Source organism: Panthera tigris, chromosome A1 (assembly GCF_018350195.1).
Source record: "Panthera tigris isolate Pti1 chromosome A1, P.tigris_Pti1_mat1.1, whole genome shotgun sequence".
NCBI lineage: Eukaryota > Metazoa > Chordata > Mammalia > Carnivora > Felidae > Panthera > Panthera tigris.
The window spans coordinates 84,941,163-84,962,493 of record NC_056660.1 but is presented as its reverse complement, the minus strand read 5'-3'; the positions used below and the strand labels follow the sequence as shown (position 1 = coordinate 84,962,493).

At 34.8% G+C, this 21,331-nt stretch overlaps 1 protein-coding gene across 1 annotated transcript; it reads right to left on the bottom strand.

The window, feature by feature from the left end:
- Positions 1–5,321: 5,321 nt before the first annotated feature.
- On the bottom strand, positions 5,322–6,269 carry LOC102967730 (olfactory receptor 2W3-like). The gene has a single exon (XM_007092975.2). It carries the CDS (start codon positions 6,267–6,269, stop codon positions 5,322–5,324), a length of 948 nt encoding a protein of 315 aa, XP_007093037.2.
- Positions 6,270–21,331: the final 15,062 nt, after the last annotated feature.

The following is a 21,331-nucleotide window of genomic DNA, read 5'->3' as shown; positions in this document are numbered from 1 at the left end:
ACCCTTTAAAGTACTTAAAAGGACAGGTACTATGTAAATGTTATTACTTTTGTTATTTTCATTGACTTTTTCATGCATTGACCCAACAACTATGTTGGAGTACCATCATGAGATAAAACTATGCCCACTTTATTTTGTTCCAAGATATCATCTACATCACATCTTCATTTATCTTTCTTGGTGACTTCAAGCTTCTTATAACTTATGCATCCAAATCCATGTGCTTTCTGACCCCTGACTTGATTAACTCCATTATTTTTCTTCTATCCCCCTCAGACGACAAACCACAGTTTTGGATATATTAATTTTTTGGACCTAGAATAAAACTCTGGCTATACAGAATTGTATCCTCGACTATCTCCCAGGGATGTTGATAAAATTAGACTGAATTGTGACTCCTTTATTATTTTTTTTTAATCTTCCCTAAGGTAATTCTAATGGAGAGCTATTGCTCTAGAGCTCCCTGACAGTAACAGCACCCTTTAGGAATGGACTTCAGGCATATCAGCCTCTGACGTCTGACTCTGTTATGTAGAATCATCCTCATTATTAAGAGACTTTGATAGTTTCATTGTGGGAATCAAATGATTAGCTAAAAGTATTAACCTTTATAGATATCCATTCAACTAGAGATGATCAATTAGATTTAAATGAAAAATCTTGGATGAGTTTTGCCAGAAAGTGGCAAAGGCCACTCTTAAGTGCTGTCAATCATTATTTTTTTTTTAAATTTCTCATGGCTTTTTTCCTTTCATACCAATAATTATTTGAAGATGTAACAGTCTTCTTATGACCATAAGGAACTGGCAGGAGGATGAAGTTATTCTGAGGTCAACAGTTAGGAGTTCAACATAACAAGCATTTCCTCCGTACTGATATTTGTTACTTTATTAAATAAAGTGCCTTCATATTTTTGATACGTTTTGTTCTTCTTCTGTATTTTATTTTATTTTTTAAATGTTTTAATGTTTATTTATTTTTGAGAGAGATGGAGTGTGAGCGGGGGAGGGGCAGAGAAGGAGAAGGAGACAGAATCCAAAGCAGGATCCAGGCTCTAAGTGGTCAGCACAGAACCCGAGGAGGGGCTTGAATTCACGTGCTGTGAGATCATGACCTAAACCAGACACTTAAACTGAGCCACTCAGGAGCCCTCTTAGTCTCTATTTTAACAACAGAAATTTAACACATATTTTCACACCAACGATTTTGACCTCTCCAGGAACTCAAATCCCTTGTTATGTTATTTGCAACCAATATTACCATAAATTATTGATTCCAAATCTGTAATAAGGATATTCTTTCTCTTCTGTCACACACATTCTCTTCTATCATCTTCACACCTGGAATAATTCCACTGCCTGCTAACAGTTCACCAATATTTGAAAAGTTTCATAATTTTGGAGAATAATTTTTAAATTGTGCTAACTTGTTTTATTTTAAATACATCTTCAAAAACAATAAAGGACAATAAACCATAGCAAGAGATAAGATATGACTACAGAGATATTTTAATTTTCCCATTCAAGACTACATTTTACTGGGGTGCTGGGTGGCTCAGTCAGTTAAACATCTGACTCTTGATTTTGGCTGAGGTCATTACCTCCTGGTCCATGAGATTGAGCCCTGTGTTGGGCTCTGTGCTGAGAGCATGGAACCTGCTTGAGATTTTCTCTATCTCTCCCTCTCTCTCTGTCCCTGCCTCCCCTTTCTCTCAAAATAAATAAACTTCAATAAAAGACTACATTTTACCTTCTTTTCACTCTTCATATCAATCTACTTTCTCTGTCACTATTCAACTTCTCAATATGCTCCAATTCATGACTAATTCTTATATTGTAATGAGGAAATCAAAACAGTGAAGAACTCCATGCATTATTTCCATAAAAAATACTTACACTTTCCTCTGTTTATATACAATACCTTTTAGCCTATTACAACTGAGAAATGTACTGATTCTTATTGAAAGCTTTGAATTCACCAATGTTTGCCATTTTTAAAGACCTCAATCCTCATACCAGAAACTTCCTCTGGGTTCCAAAGAGCCTTTTTCTAAATTTAAATATTAGATTCAGGGGGCACCTGGGTGGCTTAGTCGATTAAGTGTCCAACTTCAGCTCAGGTCATGAGTTCAAGCCCCACATCAGACTCTATGCTGACAGCTCAGAGCCTGGAACCTGCTTCAGGATTTTTATCTCCCTCTCTTTCCCTGTCCCTCCCCTGTTTGTGCTCTATCTCTCTTTGTCTCTCAACAATAAATAAATGTTTAAAAAAATTTAAATATTAGATTAAGTTTGCAGACCCATTTAGTACATCCTATTTTTAAATGAATCAAAACATTCCATAATGAAGCATTGTTTCCTTTTCATACCTCAGAGTATTCTAGTAAAAACTTCCACTTTTTCATTTCTCTTCTTTTTCACACTCCAAATGAAATTTTATTCTCAACTAATTCTCTGAAAGAATTGTCAATGTTACTAACATCTCTTTGTTGGGTCACATACATATTTTCTCTTGTAAGTTTCTTACCAGCATACCAAACACTTGCTGACCCTACCTAGAACTTGGTTTCAAACAAAAACAAAAAACAAAAGCAAAAACAAAAACAAACAACAGAACTCATTTTCTTTTATTTTCTGATTATTATTTATTACTGCCAATAAAATCATCCTCAAATCTAGTGGAAACTACATTATTATTGTTCTTATTTATGAATCAGAAAATTTTACAGGGCTTAGCCAGATTAGTTCATCTTTGTTTCACGTTCTGGCTGTGTGGACCTTGAAAGGATGTATTTGCTAGGTGTTTGGCTCTGGTTGGATGACCTAATTCACAGCACTGGAGGGTGGAATGACTGGATCTATCTGGATCTATCTCTGTTCATATTGCCTGTCAGCATTTATCAGTGTGGCCTGAGGTTATTTACATGGAACTTATATCCCAAGAAAACAAAATAAGTAGCAGCCAGGCCTCTGGTGAACTGGGCCCAGGATTCATACATTACAACTAGCATACTCTGTTGACCAAAGCAAGTCACATGACCAGACCATACTGAAGTGTTTGTCTGTGAATGGAAGGCGTAAAAGACATGCATAGTATGAAAGGAACTGGTAATAGTCATATCTGCAAACAATTTACCACACTGTCCAATTTTAATGCTTTGCTGATCCCTTTTCCTCTGATTTCTAAACATTAACTCATTTAATTTTTTATTTTTTAAGTTTATTTTTTATTTTGAGAGTGTGTGAGTGAGTGGGGGAGGATGAGAGAGAGAGAGAGAAAGAATCCGAAGCAGGCTCTGCATTGGCAGCACAGAGTGTGACATGGGGCTCAAACTCACAAAACTGTGAGATCATGACCTCAGCCAAAACCAAGAGTGACGAAACCAAATGAGTTACCCAGGTGCTGGAAACGTTAATTCATTTTAGAACTTAGTTCTAGTCTCTTTCTTTGTTTCTTTTATTTTCCTTAGTATAAGTTGTTTACTTCAGTTATCTTATCTAATTCTACTCCATAAATGGGCAGTAAAATATGCATTTAAATAACATCTTTATACTGGTGAATTTCAATTAACATTACCAATGCTACCTTTCTAACCTGAGGTCCTGACCTTTTACATAACTACCACATTGATATCCTTGTTTGACTATTTTTTCTTTATTCTAAACATAATTTGTCTAAAAAGGAACATTTGAATCCCTACCCCAACTGTATATTTGCTTTTACTTCAATCACTCCCATTCCAGAAAAGGTTCTAATCAACACTTACTTGCTAAAATTACAAATTGCAAATTACATCACTCTTAATTCCTAATCAGTTCTCACTCTACAAGTTCCATTAGAAAATACTCCTGGCTTGATCTCTAAAATACATCTTTGATTATAAATTTACTCTTTTCATTGATACTGTTTATTGCAAACCATTAGCTACTGTTGTCTCATTTACTACTATAGTCTGTTTTGCCTCATCTTTGTCCCAAAACTTCCATGCTCTGCACAACAGAAGGAGTGGACCTGTGAAATTGAAAAATCATATTATTTACTTTCTCCACTACTTCTTGTCTTAGTCTGTAACATTACCTGTAAGATTCTTCATGCTCTGGCCTTCTCTGTCTACCTCTTTGATTCTATCTCCACTATTATCTCTCTAGAACCTCACTCCATGAACAATGACCATTCTTCTGACTCAAAGTATGCCAAGCCTCCTCTTACATGGCAAAATTTAAACTTAACATCCCTTCTTCTGGAATGATTGTGACAGGTCTTCATTTTCATCCTCTGGATGTGACTAAAATACTATTTCAATAGAGACCTTCCCAGAACATTCCACCTTTCCCAACTTCTTGATTACTTCCCATGATATCAATATAAATGTCAATATATATGTATACATATTTTAAATTTTATTTACATTATCACTCAATGAAAGCTTTATTCTTTGTCATTTATTGTCACCAGCGTAGATATTAGTAGTTAAATTTCACAAAATCAGGATCGTGTCAGTCTTTTCTTTTTAGTGTTGTTTATTTATTATTTTGAGAGAGAGAAGAGAGGGAGCAGGGAGGAGCAAAGAGAAAGGGACAGAGAGATTCCCAACCATGCTCCATGTTGTCAGTGCAGAGCCCAACACAGGGCTTGGTCTCACAAAGTAGCCATGAGATCATGACCTGAGCTGAAATCAAAAGCCAGACGCTTAACTGACTCAGCCACCCAGGCACCCTAAGGGACCTTGTCAGTTTTGATCAAAGCTTTAATCCAGCACCTAGAACAGTGCCTGCAATACAAAAGCCATTCAATAATTGCTATTGAATCAATAAATAGATAATAAGGAATATTAGCTACATTTTTCTGTGAGAGTGTTTTGTTGTTTTTGTTGCTTTTGTTGTAGGACAATGATACTGAAATATAAATTATTATCCATGTTGACAGATCTTATCAAAATTTGTAAAGGTGAATGATTATAATAAAATATTCAATATTCTATAATGGTTAAACATTTCAGAAAGTCTGGGTAAAAGAAATTTCATTTCAATTTTCTCTCTTTCCTTTCTAGACTTACTAGAAAACATGGCTCTGTTTTTTAGTATAGTATGTTAACCATCTAGATATTTGTACATTAGTAATGGTCAACAGATATTCCTTGAGAATAACCATTTTTGAATATTATAATTGATGTACTTCTGCATGACTTGCACAAAAGAAAACTAAAGATGGACCATAAACTCTGTGATGAAATATTCCCAAACTCTGGCAGATGGTAGTAAGGCAAGATCAATATAGTGTAGGATATTAACATAAGAAATCATTGCTATCATTGTGTTAGGTTATAATCTCTTCCTTAAAGACAGATTTCCCAAGACTAATCTTCTCAGTGCCCCCTTCACCTCTTTGTTTCTGAAGGTATAGATCATGGGGTTCAGGAGCGGTGTGACAATGTTGTAGAAAAGAGTGAGAAACTTTCCCCGGTCCTTGGAGGAGCTGGTTCCTGGTTGCATGTACATGTAGATGATGTTTCCATAGAAAAGGGAGACCACTGTGAGATGGGAGCCACAGGTGTTGAAGACTTTGTGCCTCCCTGAGGATGACTGGATACTTAACACAGCCCTCATGATGTAGCCATAGGATATCAGGATAAACACCAGAGGTGACAGCACAATGCCCACTGCCAGGATAAAGGCAATGCCTTCAATTGCAGCTGTATTGACACAGGCCATCTGAATCAGGGCAGGCATCTCACACAGGAAGTGGTCTACTTTGCAATATCCACAGCGGGGTAGCCACAGAGTCATTGGAGACATAATCAAAGAGTTGGCCACACCACAGCCCCAAGCAAGGGACACTAAGCCCATGCAGAGATGTGGATTCATGATCACCAGGTAGTGCAGGGGCTTGCAGACCGCAACAAACCGGTCATATGCCATGACAGCCAGGAGCAAGCACTCCACACCACCCAGACCCAGAAACAGGAAGAGCTGGATGGCACAGCCTGTGTAACTGATGGTCTTGTCACGGCCATTCAGGTTATAGAGCAGCTGAGGAATGGAGCTGGTGGTGAAACTGAGGTCCAGGAAAGATAGGTGGGTGAGGAAGAAGTACATAGGCGTGTGGAGGTGGGGGTCCAGCCGGGACACCAGGATGATGGTGGTGTTGCCCACAAGGGTCAGGAGGTATGCAATCAAGATGACCACAAAGAGGATCCTCTCGAGATGGGGACGGTCAGAAAACCCCAAAAGGATGAAATTTCCCTGAGTGCTGTCATTTGTTCTATCCATCTCTACTGTACCTCAGGAGAATGGGAAATTGGGGGAAAAAGTATTTCACAGCCATTAGCCACTCTTTATGCCACAATCTTTGAAACTTATAATAAAAGCCTGTGTGCATATCTGTGTGCATATCTTAAAACCTTAAAAAATAGAAACAATTAGATAGAAAGTTTTATAATTGTCATCAGTAATCTATTCAAAACAAAACATAAAACTTGAATACCATTTTTAAAAATGCAAAATATTTGATGAAAATTAAGAAATAAGTATTATTAATTAGAAAAAAGAATAAAGAGTAAACTGACATGTACTACAGACATTTTCCTGAAAATGGACAATATCTTTAGAATATGTAAGTATCTCACAAAACTTTAATAAGATATTTTTAATAGAAAATTTGTGCATTCTTCTTCTAGTTCTTAAATATACTGATCCAGGCTATATGTGAACAAGCAAGACATGTCCACTTGTACTGCCCCTTACTCTAGGTAAAAAGTCATGATATCATCCTAAGAGAAATTCATTTTCTCTCCTTTTCAGTGAATACATTTTCTGAATATTCCTGAAACTGCTTCGAAGTGGTTGATAACAATTGGCAGTCATTAATTCCTGTGAAATTTCACCTTTCCCCAAATATATATCCCTAATATGTCAGGTTTGAAAGAGCATACGTTGGGTTCTCTGGTTCTTATGATCTTTAAATACCAGGACCAGATGTGAATTTATCCACCTATTCGATACTACCAGAGATCATGATGTGAGTTGTCCTCTATGATCAATCTTTTAGAAATTGAATATCTAACCTAGTCATGCCCAGATATCATACTTTTCACAAGGTAATACAGTGCCTTGTGTATTTACTTCTCTTGAATCACCCCCGCTCTCCATTCCAAATCCAGTTTTTGAAGATATAAATGATTATATCACATTCATATTTCAACTCCAATCACTGGTATTTGCCCTGTATTCTCATTCCCTCACATTTTCTGTCACCTGGAAATGTCTTTCTACTTTCTATTCATATCTTCGTGTATCACTTAATCTCAAGTTTAATTCACCCTATTTCTGCAGATCATTTTCTTTGATTCACATGTTAATTAGTTTTTTTTTTTTGCAATAGTTTAATAAATTCCCAGTGGTTCCAGCAGATATATTTAACCCTATTTTTTTAGAATTTGGGAAAAGTTAGATAAAATTTTATTACACAAATTCATGACAAACTAAGTGAAATAACTATTAAAATATGCCTTCCTTATTTTTTGTTTTTTCCTTCGTTAGTGATTACTGTTGTTTTGTATATCAGAGTGAAATGAAAGGTTAAGTCCTTGAAAAAAAAAATGGGGAAATTGCTCTTTTATTCCTCTTTTCTTTCTTATCCCTGTTAATTTTGTCCACACTGGAAAAATCTTTTATTTTCATTTTTAGTTTTTCTGGTTTCCTATTGTTTGTGCCATTTGGTTACAAACCACCATTTCCTAAGACTTGGCCATTTGCCAAAAGTGGTAGTAGATCAGACCCCAGTTAATTAAAACACTATCTTTAAATGTCATATAGGTTAAAGTGATTTTCTTTAAATCATCATTAAAAAAAAACCTAATCTCAAATTTTTATATAAAATAGAATTTTAAACTCCACATTACTAATATTTAACAAGAAAATACTTGAAGAAAATAAAAATAAGTAAATAAAGTAAGTTAATAAATAAACAAATAGGTGTGCCTGGGTGGCTCAGTGAATTGAGCATCAACTTTTGATTTATGTCCAGGTCATGATCCCAGGGGTGTGGGATCAACCCTGCATGGGATCCCGCACAGAGAGTGAAATGTACTTAAGATTCTCTCTGTCTCTCCCTCTGCCCCTCTCTCCCACTCATGCTATCTCAAATAAATAAATGAATAAATGAATGAATGAATGAATGAATGAATAAATAAATAAATAAATAAATAAAATGCATTTTATTTATTTTGAGGACATAAAATCTTTTGGTGTCCAAAGAATAAAACTATAGAAGAATGACAGAATGACCACAAAGAGGATCCTCTCAAGATGGGGACGGTCAGAAAACCCCAATTATAATAATTGTTAATAGTTTAACAATTATTAAAATTGTTAATAATTTGTATTTAAGAATATCACCTAATTCCCTGTTTAATCACAATGTGTATAATTGTTGACTCTGTCTACTCATGCATTTAAATCTGGCTTTGGCTTTATGTCCATTGACCTCTTCCTCCTTTCTTTCCCTCCACCTTCAATTCTTCCTCTTCTTAAATTTCCCATAGCTTTGTTAGTGATCTTTAGTCACTCTTTTAAATTATCCTTCTCTTCCCAAAAAGTTTAAATATTTTCTTTACTTATCTATTGAATACTCTACAAATCTAGCTTGGTTTTCAAAAGCCCTACAATTTGCACTAGCTTATTTTTAAACTTAATTCCTTAATAGTATCCTAGGTATCTCCTGTCTCCCAGTTACTACTCTGGAGTTAAATATTGTACAAACTCTGTGGCATGTATGTTTTTATATCTATGTATAATTTCCTTATCTGGTTTATCACTACTGGACAATTTCATCACATATTTTTTTCAAGATTCAATTGTCTGTGAATCTCCAATTTATATATTTATGTATTCATATACATAGTTATATATTTATTTATTATATGTAGTTATACATATCATACATAGTTATTATATACATACACAATTAAGTTATGCTATAAAATATAATCACTTTGTGCCAGGAAACTTAGTTATTTGGACTACATTGTGAATGTCACAGTTATCTTTATACATGTAATATAAAAAATGCTGTATTTCACTGCTGTTTATAGAACATAATTAGGTTGGTGGCAGTGACAGAAGTGGGTTCCTGGTGCCTGGTTACCCATAATATCAATAAAATGTTTTGATTGTACATTCGTATTACTTTAGCTTTCAATTTTAGCACCTCAGTTTTTGTCTTTCCCACATCCAAATTTTGTACTACAGCCAGTTACTATATCTTGTCTTGGTCTTGAATGACAAAATGACTTTCTATGTTATTCCTGGTTTTGTCCTTGCTGTTTTTCCTTCACAAATTCTGTCACCTAGGAATGCCTTTCTACTTTCTCTCCTTACCTTTGCCTATCAGTTAATTTCAAGTTTAATTCATACTATTTCTTCAGGTCATTTTCTTTGATTAACTTACTGCAGTTAAAAATCCTCTGTATTGAGTGCATCTGGGTGGCTCAGTTGGTTAAGCATCTGTCTCTTAATATTGGCTCAGGATTCGTGAGATCTGCTTGGGATTCTCTCTCTCCCTCTCTCTCTGCCCTCCAACCCCTGCTGTCTTTCTTCTCTCTTTCTCAAAAATAAATAAACTTTAAAAATATCTTCTTTACTCTATGGGTCACTGATGTGGCTATGTTTTACTCATTCTATTTTGTGTGATTTTTCATATGCATACCTGTTATCTTATTTGAAGTATAATTCAATATTTATTTTATGTAGTGTATTTTATAAGATAATTCCAATAGAAATAAATTATAATTATACAATTTTATATCTATTTGAATTGGCCAATGTGTGCCATGTGCTAATTTCTAAGTATGTCCTGACATCATTAAATTAATTTCTCTAAGAACCAAGTTGGTGCTTCTCTATTTGTGTGTGTGTATCTGTACCTTCTGAAGTATTTAAAAGAATGTTGTGAATTAGAAAACTAATGAACAAAGTGTCAGAAGAAATACAATATGCAGATCCTTACTATTTTTGGTGGCATATTGCCAAGTGTAGAATCAAAGAAGCTAAAGTTGTCTGTTTATAGATGGTTTAACTCCAGCAAATTACTCTGGTTTGTGATTTCTACCTGCCATTTATCTTCTTGATCTTTTCCCCAGAAGAGGTCCAGCTTAAAACTGGTGGGTTGTGGGTGACTCTACTCAATGTCATAAATCATGAGAGCAATTCATGGGAGAGAGAGATAAGGGGAATACCTTCTGAGCTTTGTCCTTTCCTATGTAACTCCAAAGGACCTAAACTGCGCTATAGGAAGGTTTTTATGGAGATGACATGATCATTACTCTGGAGAGAAGCCTGGGAAACATTGCAGAGAGGATGTAGAATAATAGGGATTTTAATGCCTCAGGAGACTTCAAATTCCCAGGAATCATTAGTGTATAAATTGGAAGGTTCAGAAGCAGAAGTCACAAGGGGAAATCAATCATACTTCTGTGCTTTGGTATAACTATAATAAATATATAACATTATATATATATATATATGCATATATATGTATATGTATATATGAGTGTGTGTGTGTACACAGTTATACCAAATATATAATATATAAAGTTATACCAAACATGTATAAATATATTTTGCTCTGCCTATGATAGAAAATGAGGAAACCTGAGGTTTGTTTTCTTCTGTTTTGTTTTGTCATGATTGGAAATGTCCTTGTAACTTCCTTTTAGCCAAAAATTAATTCATAATTTCTACAAACTGGATAAACCATTTAGTTCTCTCTTTTTCAAGCAGAAATTTACTATCACAAACAAGCAACACATAGCTATCCCCATATTAGAAGTTACAATGTCTCATTTATCTTCCCCTTTTCCACAGAACCAGTAGAATGAAGGCTCAAATAACATCTGGAGCTCTTCCATGGGGCAGTTTATGGGAAATGACACAGCAGTCTATTTTCATAGACATAGTAAAGAATATGAATTACTGTTTAATTTCTTTTGGATTTGAAAATAGAGAGTCAACACACATGCACTAATGCATTAATTACAAAATCTCACTGAATAAATTTGAACTAGCACATCAACAATAGCCAAATTATGGAAACAGTCCAAATGTCTATCACCTGATGAACTGATAAAGAAAATGTGGTATATTTATATTTATATATATATATATATATATATATATATATATTATGAAATAATGACATATTTTTGCAACAATGTGGATAGAATTAGTGTATCAAGCTAAGCAAAAAAAGAGAAAGACAAATACCATATGATTTCACTCATATGTGGAATTTAGGAGGGGGAAGATGAACATAGAGGAAGGGAAGGAAAAAATAAAAAAAGATAAAAACAGAGAGGGGCATCTGGGTGGCTCAGTCGGTTAAGTATTGGACTTCAGCTCAGGTCATGATCTCATAGCTCATGGGTTCAAGCCCTGCATCAGGCTCTGTGCTAATAGCTCAGAGCCTGTACTCTACTTCAGATTCTGTCCCAGTCTCTCTCTGTGCCTCTCCCCCATTCACACTCTGTCTCTCTCCCTCAAATATAAATAAACATTTTAAAAAAAGATAAAAGCCGAGAGGGAGGCAAACCATAAGAAACTCTTAAATACAGAGAAAAAACTGAGGGTTGCTGGAGGGGAGGTGTGTGGGGGATGGGTTAAATGGGTGATGGGCATGAATAAAATGTTGGCTAGCTATATTATTATATTTTAAAATGTGCCCAATTGTCTTTCAGTTTGTTATTAAGAAGTTGAATGTCATTCTGGTCCCTGACACATTTTTTCTTTTTAGAGGGGCATGTGAATCTATTATGTATTTTGAGCATACCAAATAGCACTTTTTTTTTTTTTTTTTTTATCTACTGACCTCAAGGGTCTCAGGAAGCTCTTTAATGTGACCACACATGATTTTTAGCTCTGGGAAATATTCTTGATTCATTGCATTATGTCTTTCTTCTATTTCCTCTGTTCTTCAATTATAAAACTGCTATTACTCAATATTGAATCTCCTATATAAATTCTATTTTATATCTTATTTTTATTCTTTTGTGTTTTTATGCTACCTTCATGAATATTTCTTCATTTTGATCATTTAACCCTTCTATTGATGTTTTTAATTAATCATCACATTTTTAATTAACAAGACTATATTTTGGTTTTATGAATTAAACTTCTGCATACCCTATTTTTTCACTTTATATTTTCTTTCATATATATTAAAATTAATTTCTCTAACATTAATTATTCTTATTGCCCTGTGTTTGTTTCTTCCAAGTTTCACTTTTTTGTTTATTTGGGCTTATATTTTTCTTGATAATGAATCTCCTTAAATATCTAATGATACTTCTTTGCTCATTAGGTGAGTGAGCCACTCAAATAAAGTTCTGAGGAAGGCAAAGCTTGTTATAGGTAGCTAATATAAGTATCAATTGGGGATTTCACTGTATTGTGAGAAATTTTGTAGAGAGACAGGTCCTAAAGGTGCGGTGATGAGAGAATTGGAAAGCAGGGGGCTAAGACTCTCCAGGAGCCAAAGCATCGGTCCCCTGGCTCAAGTCTCTTTTAGTTTTGCAAATTGTCTGGTAACAGGCACACACAACATAATATTTGGCATCTTGACAAGCCATGCACCTGCAGTGTATTCCATACTGGGTCATGAGTACATCTGGCACCAGACAAAACATTCTTCACCCCAGGCCTGGTGCCCGTATGAAGACCTTCTGGAGAGAACGAGCAGCCCTGGCAGCCCACCAACCTGGGAATGAAACTGAAAGCAGTTTCTTGCTGCTTTGTCCCTTTCTTTCAGGACATTCTTATGGTGCCTCTGGCTTCTTGTCCTCCAAAAAATTTAAAATATTAGGTTCTGTTAAAAAATACACACACACACATACATACTAGGGTCTGTGGCTTTATTATCTTCTGCTGGTCAACTTCTATGGATAAGATATTCCAGTCTCTTCTCTAAGGGTTATGAACATGGCTGCAAGTATTGTCAAAAAATTTGGGAATAAATTGGATCTCCAATTCAGGATGAGGATAATTAGATATAGATATAGATATAGATATAGATATAGATATAGATATAGATATAGATATATATTTGGTCTTCTGTCTGTAGCTGTGACTGCTACATCCTCCTGTTCAAAACCTCTAAAGGAAAGCTTTTGTTTTTCCAAATAATACAGTGAAGAAATGGGCAGGAAACATGAATAGATACTTTCCAAAGAAGACACCCAATGGCTAACAGACACATGAAAAAGATGCTTAATATCACTCATCACCAGGGAGACACAATAAAAAACACAATGAGATACCACCTCACACCTGTCAGAATGGCTAAAATTAACAACTCAGGACAGAGCATATGTTAAAAAGGATGTGGAGAAAGGGAAACACTTTTGCACTATTGGTGGAAATGCAAACTGGTACAGCCACTCTGGAAAACATTATGGAGGTTCCTCAAAAAAGTAAAAATAAAACTATCATATGATCCAGCATTTTCACACTTTATGCAGAGGTTACAAAAATGCTGATTCAAAGGGGTACATGCACCCCAATGTTTATAGAAGCCCTATCAACACTAGCCAAATTATGGAAGGAGCCCAAATGTCCATTGACTGATGAATGGATAAAGAGGTGGTCATATATATACAATGAAATATTACTTGGTGGTCAAAAAGAATGAAAGCTTGCCATTTGCAATGATATGGGTGGAACTAGAATGTATTAGGCTAAGTGAAATAAGTCTGTCAGAGAAAGACAGATATTATATGATTTCATTCTTATATGGGATTTAATAAACAAAACAGATGAAATAGGAGAAGGGAAGGAAAAATAAGACAGACAAAGGAAAGCAAACCAGAAGAGACTCTTAAGTATAGAGAAAAAACTCAGGATTGCTGGAGGGGAAGTGGGGGCATGGGCTAGATGGGTGATGAACATTAAGGAGGGCACTTATTAGGATAAGCACTGGGTATTATACGTAAGTGATGAATCACTAAATTGTCCTTCTGAAAATAGTTCTACACTATATGTTAACTAACTTGAATTTAGGGATTGGTTTTAGCTTTAGTGGTTACTTTGCAGTTGGTTATTGAATTTAAATTTTAAAAAGATTGAAAAAAAAAAGAAAGCTTTGGGATTTAATATGATCCTGTCAGCCATGTAAACCTGAGCTATTTCATGTATTCTCCAAAATTGAAACAATAAAAACAAAAGCATTTAAGACCACCCAAATTTTATGTTGGCATAAAAATAAACACAAAGCAACAAGTTAACTTTGGGGATGATACTGTAACTGAAGGTTGGTAATAAAAAATACAAAGAATGTGAGTGCTATGTGTTGCAGTGTCTGATTTAGTGTGGTAGTCAGAATTCTGAGATAACCCTAATAACCCATTACCTAATACAATCTCCTTCATTTTGTGATTATGACAGGTTATTACCCTCATCCTAAAGTTATGTCAAAAGTGATTTTCTATATGTAATTAAGATTGATTTACTTCAACCTTAATTTTCCTATTTGGCTGACTTTTAAATACCTATGTATCTATGTATCTATCTATATATATATCTATATCTCTATCTAGATATATCTAGATAGAGATATAGATATATAGATAGATTTCTGACAGATATCTATACCTATGTCTATCCATATAGATATAGATATCTGTCAGATATCTATCTATATATCTATATCTATCTATATCTATATCTATATGTCTTAGGAATAAAAACTTTTCTATTTATAATAGTAGTTGCCTAATACATATCAAACTTGCATGTTATGTTTTAATAAGCTGGTATAACCAGATCAAACAAATAAAAGACCATGGGCTTCCAGTAATCTGGTAAGTCATTCTTCACTGAATTTAACATTCTAGCTGAGTTGTATTAATAAGACTTGACACATTTCATCTTATCCAGAATACTAGTTTCCAAAACCTTAATTAGCATAACCACTGAAGCCCCATTTTTTCTAACGCTTAAAAATCTTTGATTTGTTTTTTCTTTAATGAAATAATAACTGAATTTATCCATTGGTGTCTTCCCTTTCATTTTTAGTTAATATATTCAAATATATTTAGCTTTGGAAATATTTGTTTTATTTTTGAACTTTCTTCTAAGATTTTGATCTTCCCAAAAGTATCTCAAAATGTCAGCCTGGGAAGATTGCAGAGTGAGAGGATCATAATTTCAACTTGTCCCTCAAATACACCTACATAATTGTCATATTGGGGCAATTAACCTAAAACAAACAAAATACTAGCAGAACAGACGCCTCACAACTAATCCTGGAGAGGAGGTCACATGGAAAGTGGTAGGAAGGGAGGAGTCCCAGTTGTGTGGGGATCAAATAAATCTTCAAGACTAACCACAAACAAGAGAGACTCCTAAAGCATTGAGACTCCACACCAGGAACCCCCAGATATAGGGACCCTGCACTGGGAAGATAAGTCCCCATAAGTTTGGGCTTTGAAAACCAGAGAAGATTAACTGTAATTTTTTACAATTATCAGGGCTTACCACCAGGAACTTTAAAAATCAGCAGGCTTGGGGGTAAGGGGGCTGAAGGGCAATAAGAAAATGAGTCCCCACCCTTAAAGAAAAAGCATAGCAAATAGTTTCCAAGATACAACATGGAAACAGCAGTTTGAAAAGCACCTGGACTATGTGGGAAGGAGATTTATTAACTAATCTAAGAATGTGCACTGGAAAGGAAAGAATCTTTGGGAGACTTCTCCAGGAACAAAAGAGCTGTCAACCACCATTTCTCTTCCCTACCCTCAGTATAGATACCTTAACAACTGTGTGAACCAGCACTCTCAATATAGCTTGCTAACAGTCTGCACCCTGCTCCTGTGATCTCCTGTGGATTTGCCCCATCTTACCTGCCCCACTCAGTAGGAGTCTTTCCAGTGCTACTCCAGCCAGACTTCATTCTTCAAGCAAGGCTGGCAGGGACTTATGCATACCTTGTTAACACCATGTACCCAGTTTCCATGCTCTCCTATGGATTTGCCCCTGTTCAACCCACTCCACTCAGCAGGAGTCTATCCAAAGCGGAATGTGATTCGTCTCATTCTACAAACAGCCCTAACAGTGACCAGCAGAGCTACAAAGTGACTCCTGCCCTGGTTGAAAAGGAAGATAACCACACACAGTTGTTCAACTGTTGCCCCAGCAGTGGAGTAGGGAAGACATTTGATTTAACTCCTAGCCCCAACCACAACTAAAACTTCATGGGGGCAGTAAAAATAGAGAGCCCTATAGTTCAGGGTCACTACAACCCTAACAGATAGGGGGACAGACAATTTTTCTCATTGCCAGCTCTGTCCACCAGTGAAAGTCTTTCAGGGGACAATTCAGGGAATAGAGACTGCAGATGAGTATTACCACACTTCTGGAAAACTGACTGAAGGCAGACATCTGGGTCTGAGGAAATACAAGTCCAAGGTAGCCCAAGACTCACACCTTACGACCACAGGGACCAAAACCTGCCCACACCTGGGAAAGAAGGCCATTGAAGATGACTAGACTGAAGAAAAACATGGCACTACAGTAGGGCACACAGCACATGCTTCAAGCACCTGCCTCTGGTGAACTTGGGAGGACATTTAGGACGTTTTCTTCATAAGGCCACTACTTTCAACATCAAGAGACACAGCTGACTGTCTTAATACATAGAAACAAACACAGAGTTAGACAAAATGAAGAGACAGACAATAGTATAAAAGAACAGAAAAAAATAATATCCAACAGCTAAATAAAACAAAGATAAATAATATATATGATAGAGAATTCTAAGTCATGGTCATAAAGATACTTATTGGATTGAGGAAAGAATGAAGGATCTCAGTAAGCTGTTCAACAAAAAGATAAATAAGAAGCAAACAGAGATTCTTCTTTTTTTTTTTTTTTTTAATTTTTTTTTTTCAACGTTTTTTATTTATTTTTGGGACAGAGAGAGACAGAGCATGAACGGGGGAGGGGCAGAGAGAGAGGGAGACACAGAATCGGAAACAGGCTCCAGGCTCCGAGCCATCAGCCCAGAGCCTGACGCGGGGCTCGAACTCACAGACCGCGAGATCGTGACCTGGCTGAAGTCGGACGCTTAACCGACTGCGCCACCCAGGCGCCCCATGAGAGATTCTTCTTAACTGATGCAGAAAGCAGAGATGTTTTCATTCCATAACTGAAATTACAACTATAGTAGAGGGAATAAATAGTAGACTAGATGAAGTGAAAGAACAGTTCAGTGAGATGTAAGACAACATAATCGAAAACAACCAAGCTGAACAACAAAATTACTACTACTACTATTACTACTACTAAAAAACTCATCACCATGAACCCAGCTTTACAAGAATTAATGTTAAAGAGAATTATTTGAGTGGAAAGGACAAGTTACAGTCAGGATTAAAATATTATAAGACAACAACAACAACAACAACAAAAATTACAGGTATATGCAAACATAATAAAGAAGAGTAGACTAAGCACTAGTAAAATCAATATAGAAGTTAAAGCAAAAAAGCAGTAAAATCAATTATATTTATAAAAATCAGTCAAAGAATTCACAAGATAAAAAGATATAAATTATGGTATCATATACATAAAATGTAGGAGGGAGAGGAATAAAGAATGGGCTCATACTTAAATGACCATCAACTTAATATAGACTTCTAATGCATATGTTATGTATAAACCTAGTAATAACAACAAATAAAAAAACAGTATTAGATATGCCAAAAAAGTAGAAAAGAATCTAAGTATATCACTAAAGAAAATCAGCAAACTGTGAGAGAGGAGAGCAATAAAAGATCAAAGAACTACAAAAGCAACCAGAAAACAATAAAAAAATAGCAATAAATACACACCTAGAAATAATTACTTTGAATGTAAATGGACTAAACACTCCAATCAAATGAAGAATGATGGAATGAATAAAAAAGCAAGACATATCTATATGCTGCCTAAAAGACACTCATTTCAAACCCAAAGACACATGCAGATTGAATGTGAAAAAATGGAGAAACATTTATCATACAAATGAATGTGAAAAGAAAGCTGAGGTAGCAACACTTATCTGAAAAATAAACTTTAAAATAAAGATGGTAACAAGAGACAAAGAAGCAAGAAAAATCTCAGATAAACAACATAACCTTATACCCAAAGGAGCCTCAGAAAGAACAGCAAACAAAGACTAAAGCCAGCAGACAGAAGAAAATAATAAAGATTAGAGCAGAAATAAATGACACAGAAACTAAAAACAATCCTCCAAACTAACAACAATAACAAAACAACAAGAAGACAATAGAAGAGATCAATGAAACCAGGATCTGGTTCTCTGAAAAAATCAACAAAATGGATAAACATTTAGCCAGACTGAGAAACAAACAAACAAACAAACAAACAAAAGTTAGAATGAGAGAACTCAAATAAACAAAACCAGAAATAAGAGATGAGAAATAACCAACATCACAAAAATACAAATTATAAAAGAATACTGGGAAAAACTATATGCCAACAAATAGAACAAACTAGAAGAAATGGGTAAATCCATAAAATCATATAAGCCACCAAAACTGAAGCAAGAAGAAAGAGAAAATTTGGATAGACAGATTACCAACAATGAACTTGAATCAGTAATCAAAAAACTCCCATCAAACAAAAGTCCATAACCTGATGGCTTCACAGGTGATTCTACCAAACATTTAAAGAGGAGTTAATACCTATTCTCAAACTATTCCAAACTCCAAAAAAATATACGATGAAGGAAAACTTCCAAAGTGATTTAATGAGGTTAGCATTTCCCTGATACCAACCAGATAAAGACCCTACAAAAAAAGGAACCTACAGGCCAATATCCATGATGATCATATGTGAAAAAATCCTCAACATCATATTAGCAAACTAAATCCAACAATGCATTAAATAATCATTCACCACAATAAAATGGGATTTATTCTGTAGATGTGAGGGTAGTTCAATATTTGCATATCAATCAATGTGATTGATATATCACATCAGCAAGAGAAAGGATGAAAACAACATACCATAATTTCAATATTATCCACCATAAAAAAGAATGAAATCTTGTCATTTGCAAAAACATGCATGGTTCTAGACAGCATAATTCTAAACGAGATAAGCAAGTCAGGGAAAGAAAAAATACCATATGATTTCACTTATCTGTGGAATTTAAGAAACAAAACAAATGGGCAAAGGAAACAAGAGAGAGAGAGAAACCAAAAATTAGACTCTTAGCTACAGGGAATGAACATATAGTTGCCAGAGTTGGGGTTGATGGGGTGATAAGTGAAATAGGTGAAGGGAATTAAGAGTACACCTATTTTGATGAGAACTAAGTAATATATGGATATGTTGAATCTCTATTTTTTTTACACTTGAAACTCATATAACATTGTATGTTAACTAAAGTGAAATTAAATTTAAAAGCAAGCAAGCAAGCAAACGAATAAACATATGATCATTTCAATAGATGCAGAAAATGCAATTGACAAAGTACCACATCCATTCATGATAAAGCCCTCAACAAAGTCGGTTTAGAGGTAACATACCTCAATATAATAAAGACCATATATGAAAAACCTACTGTTAATGTCATATTCCATAGGGAAAAACTGAAAAATTTACCTTTAAGTCAGAAACAAGACAAGGATGTCCATTCTCAACAATTTTATTCAACATAGTATTGAAAGTCCAAGCCACAGATATCAGACAAGAAAAAGTAATAGAAGGCATTCAGATTGGTAAGAAAAAAGTAAAACTTTCACTATTTGCAGATGGCATGATACTAAATACAAAACCCAAAATACTCCACCAAAAAAATACTAAAACTGATAAATGAATTGAGTAAATTCAATACAAAATCAATGTGCAAAAATACACTGCATTTGTATTAACTAGTAATTAAGTAAAATAAAGAGAAATTGAGAAAGTTATCTCACTTACAAATGCACCAAATATAGTAAAATATCTAGAACTAACTTAACCAAGGAGATGAAAGACCTATGATCTGAAAACTATAAAACTATAATGAAAGAAATATATGACACAAAGAAATAGATAGCCCATGCTCATGGATTGGAAGTTAAAATAGGGTAAAATACCCAAAGCAATCCACAGATTTAGTGCATACCCTCTCAAAATACTAACATTTTTTTTCTCACATGTAGAGCAAACAAATAAAAAATTTTATAGAATGACAAAAAACCTTGAATAGCAAAAACCATCTTGAATAAGCAAGAAAAAAGATGAAGGTATCACAATTCCAAATTTCAAGTTATTCTACAAAGCTGCGAAAATCAAGAATATGATACTAGCACAAAAATAGACACATAGATGAAAGGAAGAGTGTAGAAAGCACAGAAACAAACCCATGATTATATGGTCAATTAATCTTTGACAAATGATGAATGGATATGCAATTGGAAAAAGACAGTCTCTTCATATGGTGTTGGGACAACTGGTCAGTCACATGCAAAAGCATGGAAGTGGACAACTTTCTTACACACACACACACACACACACACACACACACAAATACACTCAAAATGGACTAAGGACCTAAATGTGACACCTGAAACCATAAAAAAAACTAAAAGAGCACATTCAGTAATTTACCTGAAATTAGCCATTCAACATTTTTTTCTAGATATGTCTTCTAAGGCACAGAAAATAAAAGCAAAAATGAACTATTTGAACTACATTGAAATGAAAAGTTTCTGCATAGCAAAGGAAATAACCAACCAAACCTAAACGAGAAAATATGACATACCCAATAAAGGGTTAGTATCCAAAATATATAAGGAACTCACACAACTCAACACCCCCAAACAAGTAATTCAATTACAAAATGGTATATCTCTCAAAAGAAGACATAAGAATGGCCACTGAACACATGAAAGATGCTCCAAATTACTCATCTTCAGGGAATTGCAAGTAGAAACTACAATGAGATGTTACCTCACACTTGTCAAAATGGCTTAAATCAAAAATAGACAAAAAACAAGTGTTGGAGAGGATATATAGAAAAAGAAACTCTCCTGTACTGTTGGTGGTAAGGGAAGTTGGTACAGCCACTTTGGAAAACAGTATGGAGTTTCCTCAAGAAGTTGCCACTTGCAACATGTGGATGGAGCTAGAGTATTGGTAAGCAAAATAAGTCAGTCAGAGAAAGGCAAATACCATGTGATTTTACTCATATGTGAAATTTAAGAAACAAGGCAAATAAAAAAAAAACAAGAGACAAACAAACAAATAAAACCAATCTCTTAAATATAGAGAATAAATTGAAGTTTTCTGGA

Coding starts and splice junctions, on each gene's coding strand:
- LOC102967730 (XM_007092975.2), bottom strand. CDS start 6,269: ATGGATAGAACAAATGACAGCACTCAGGGAAATTTCATCCTTTTGGGG.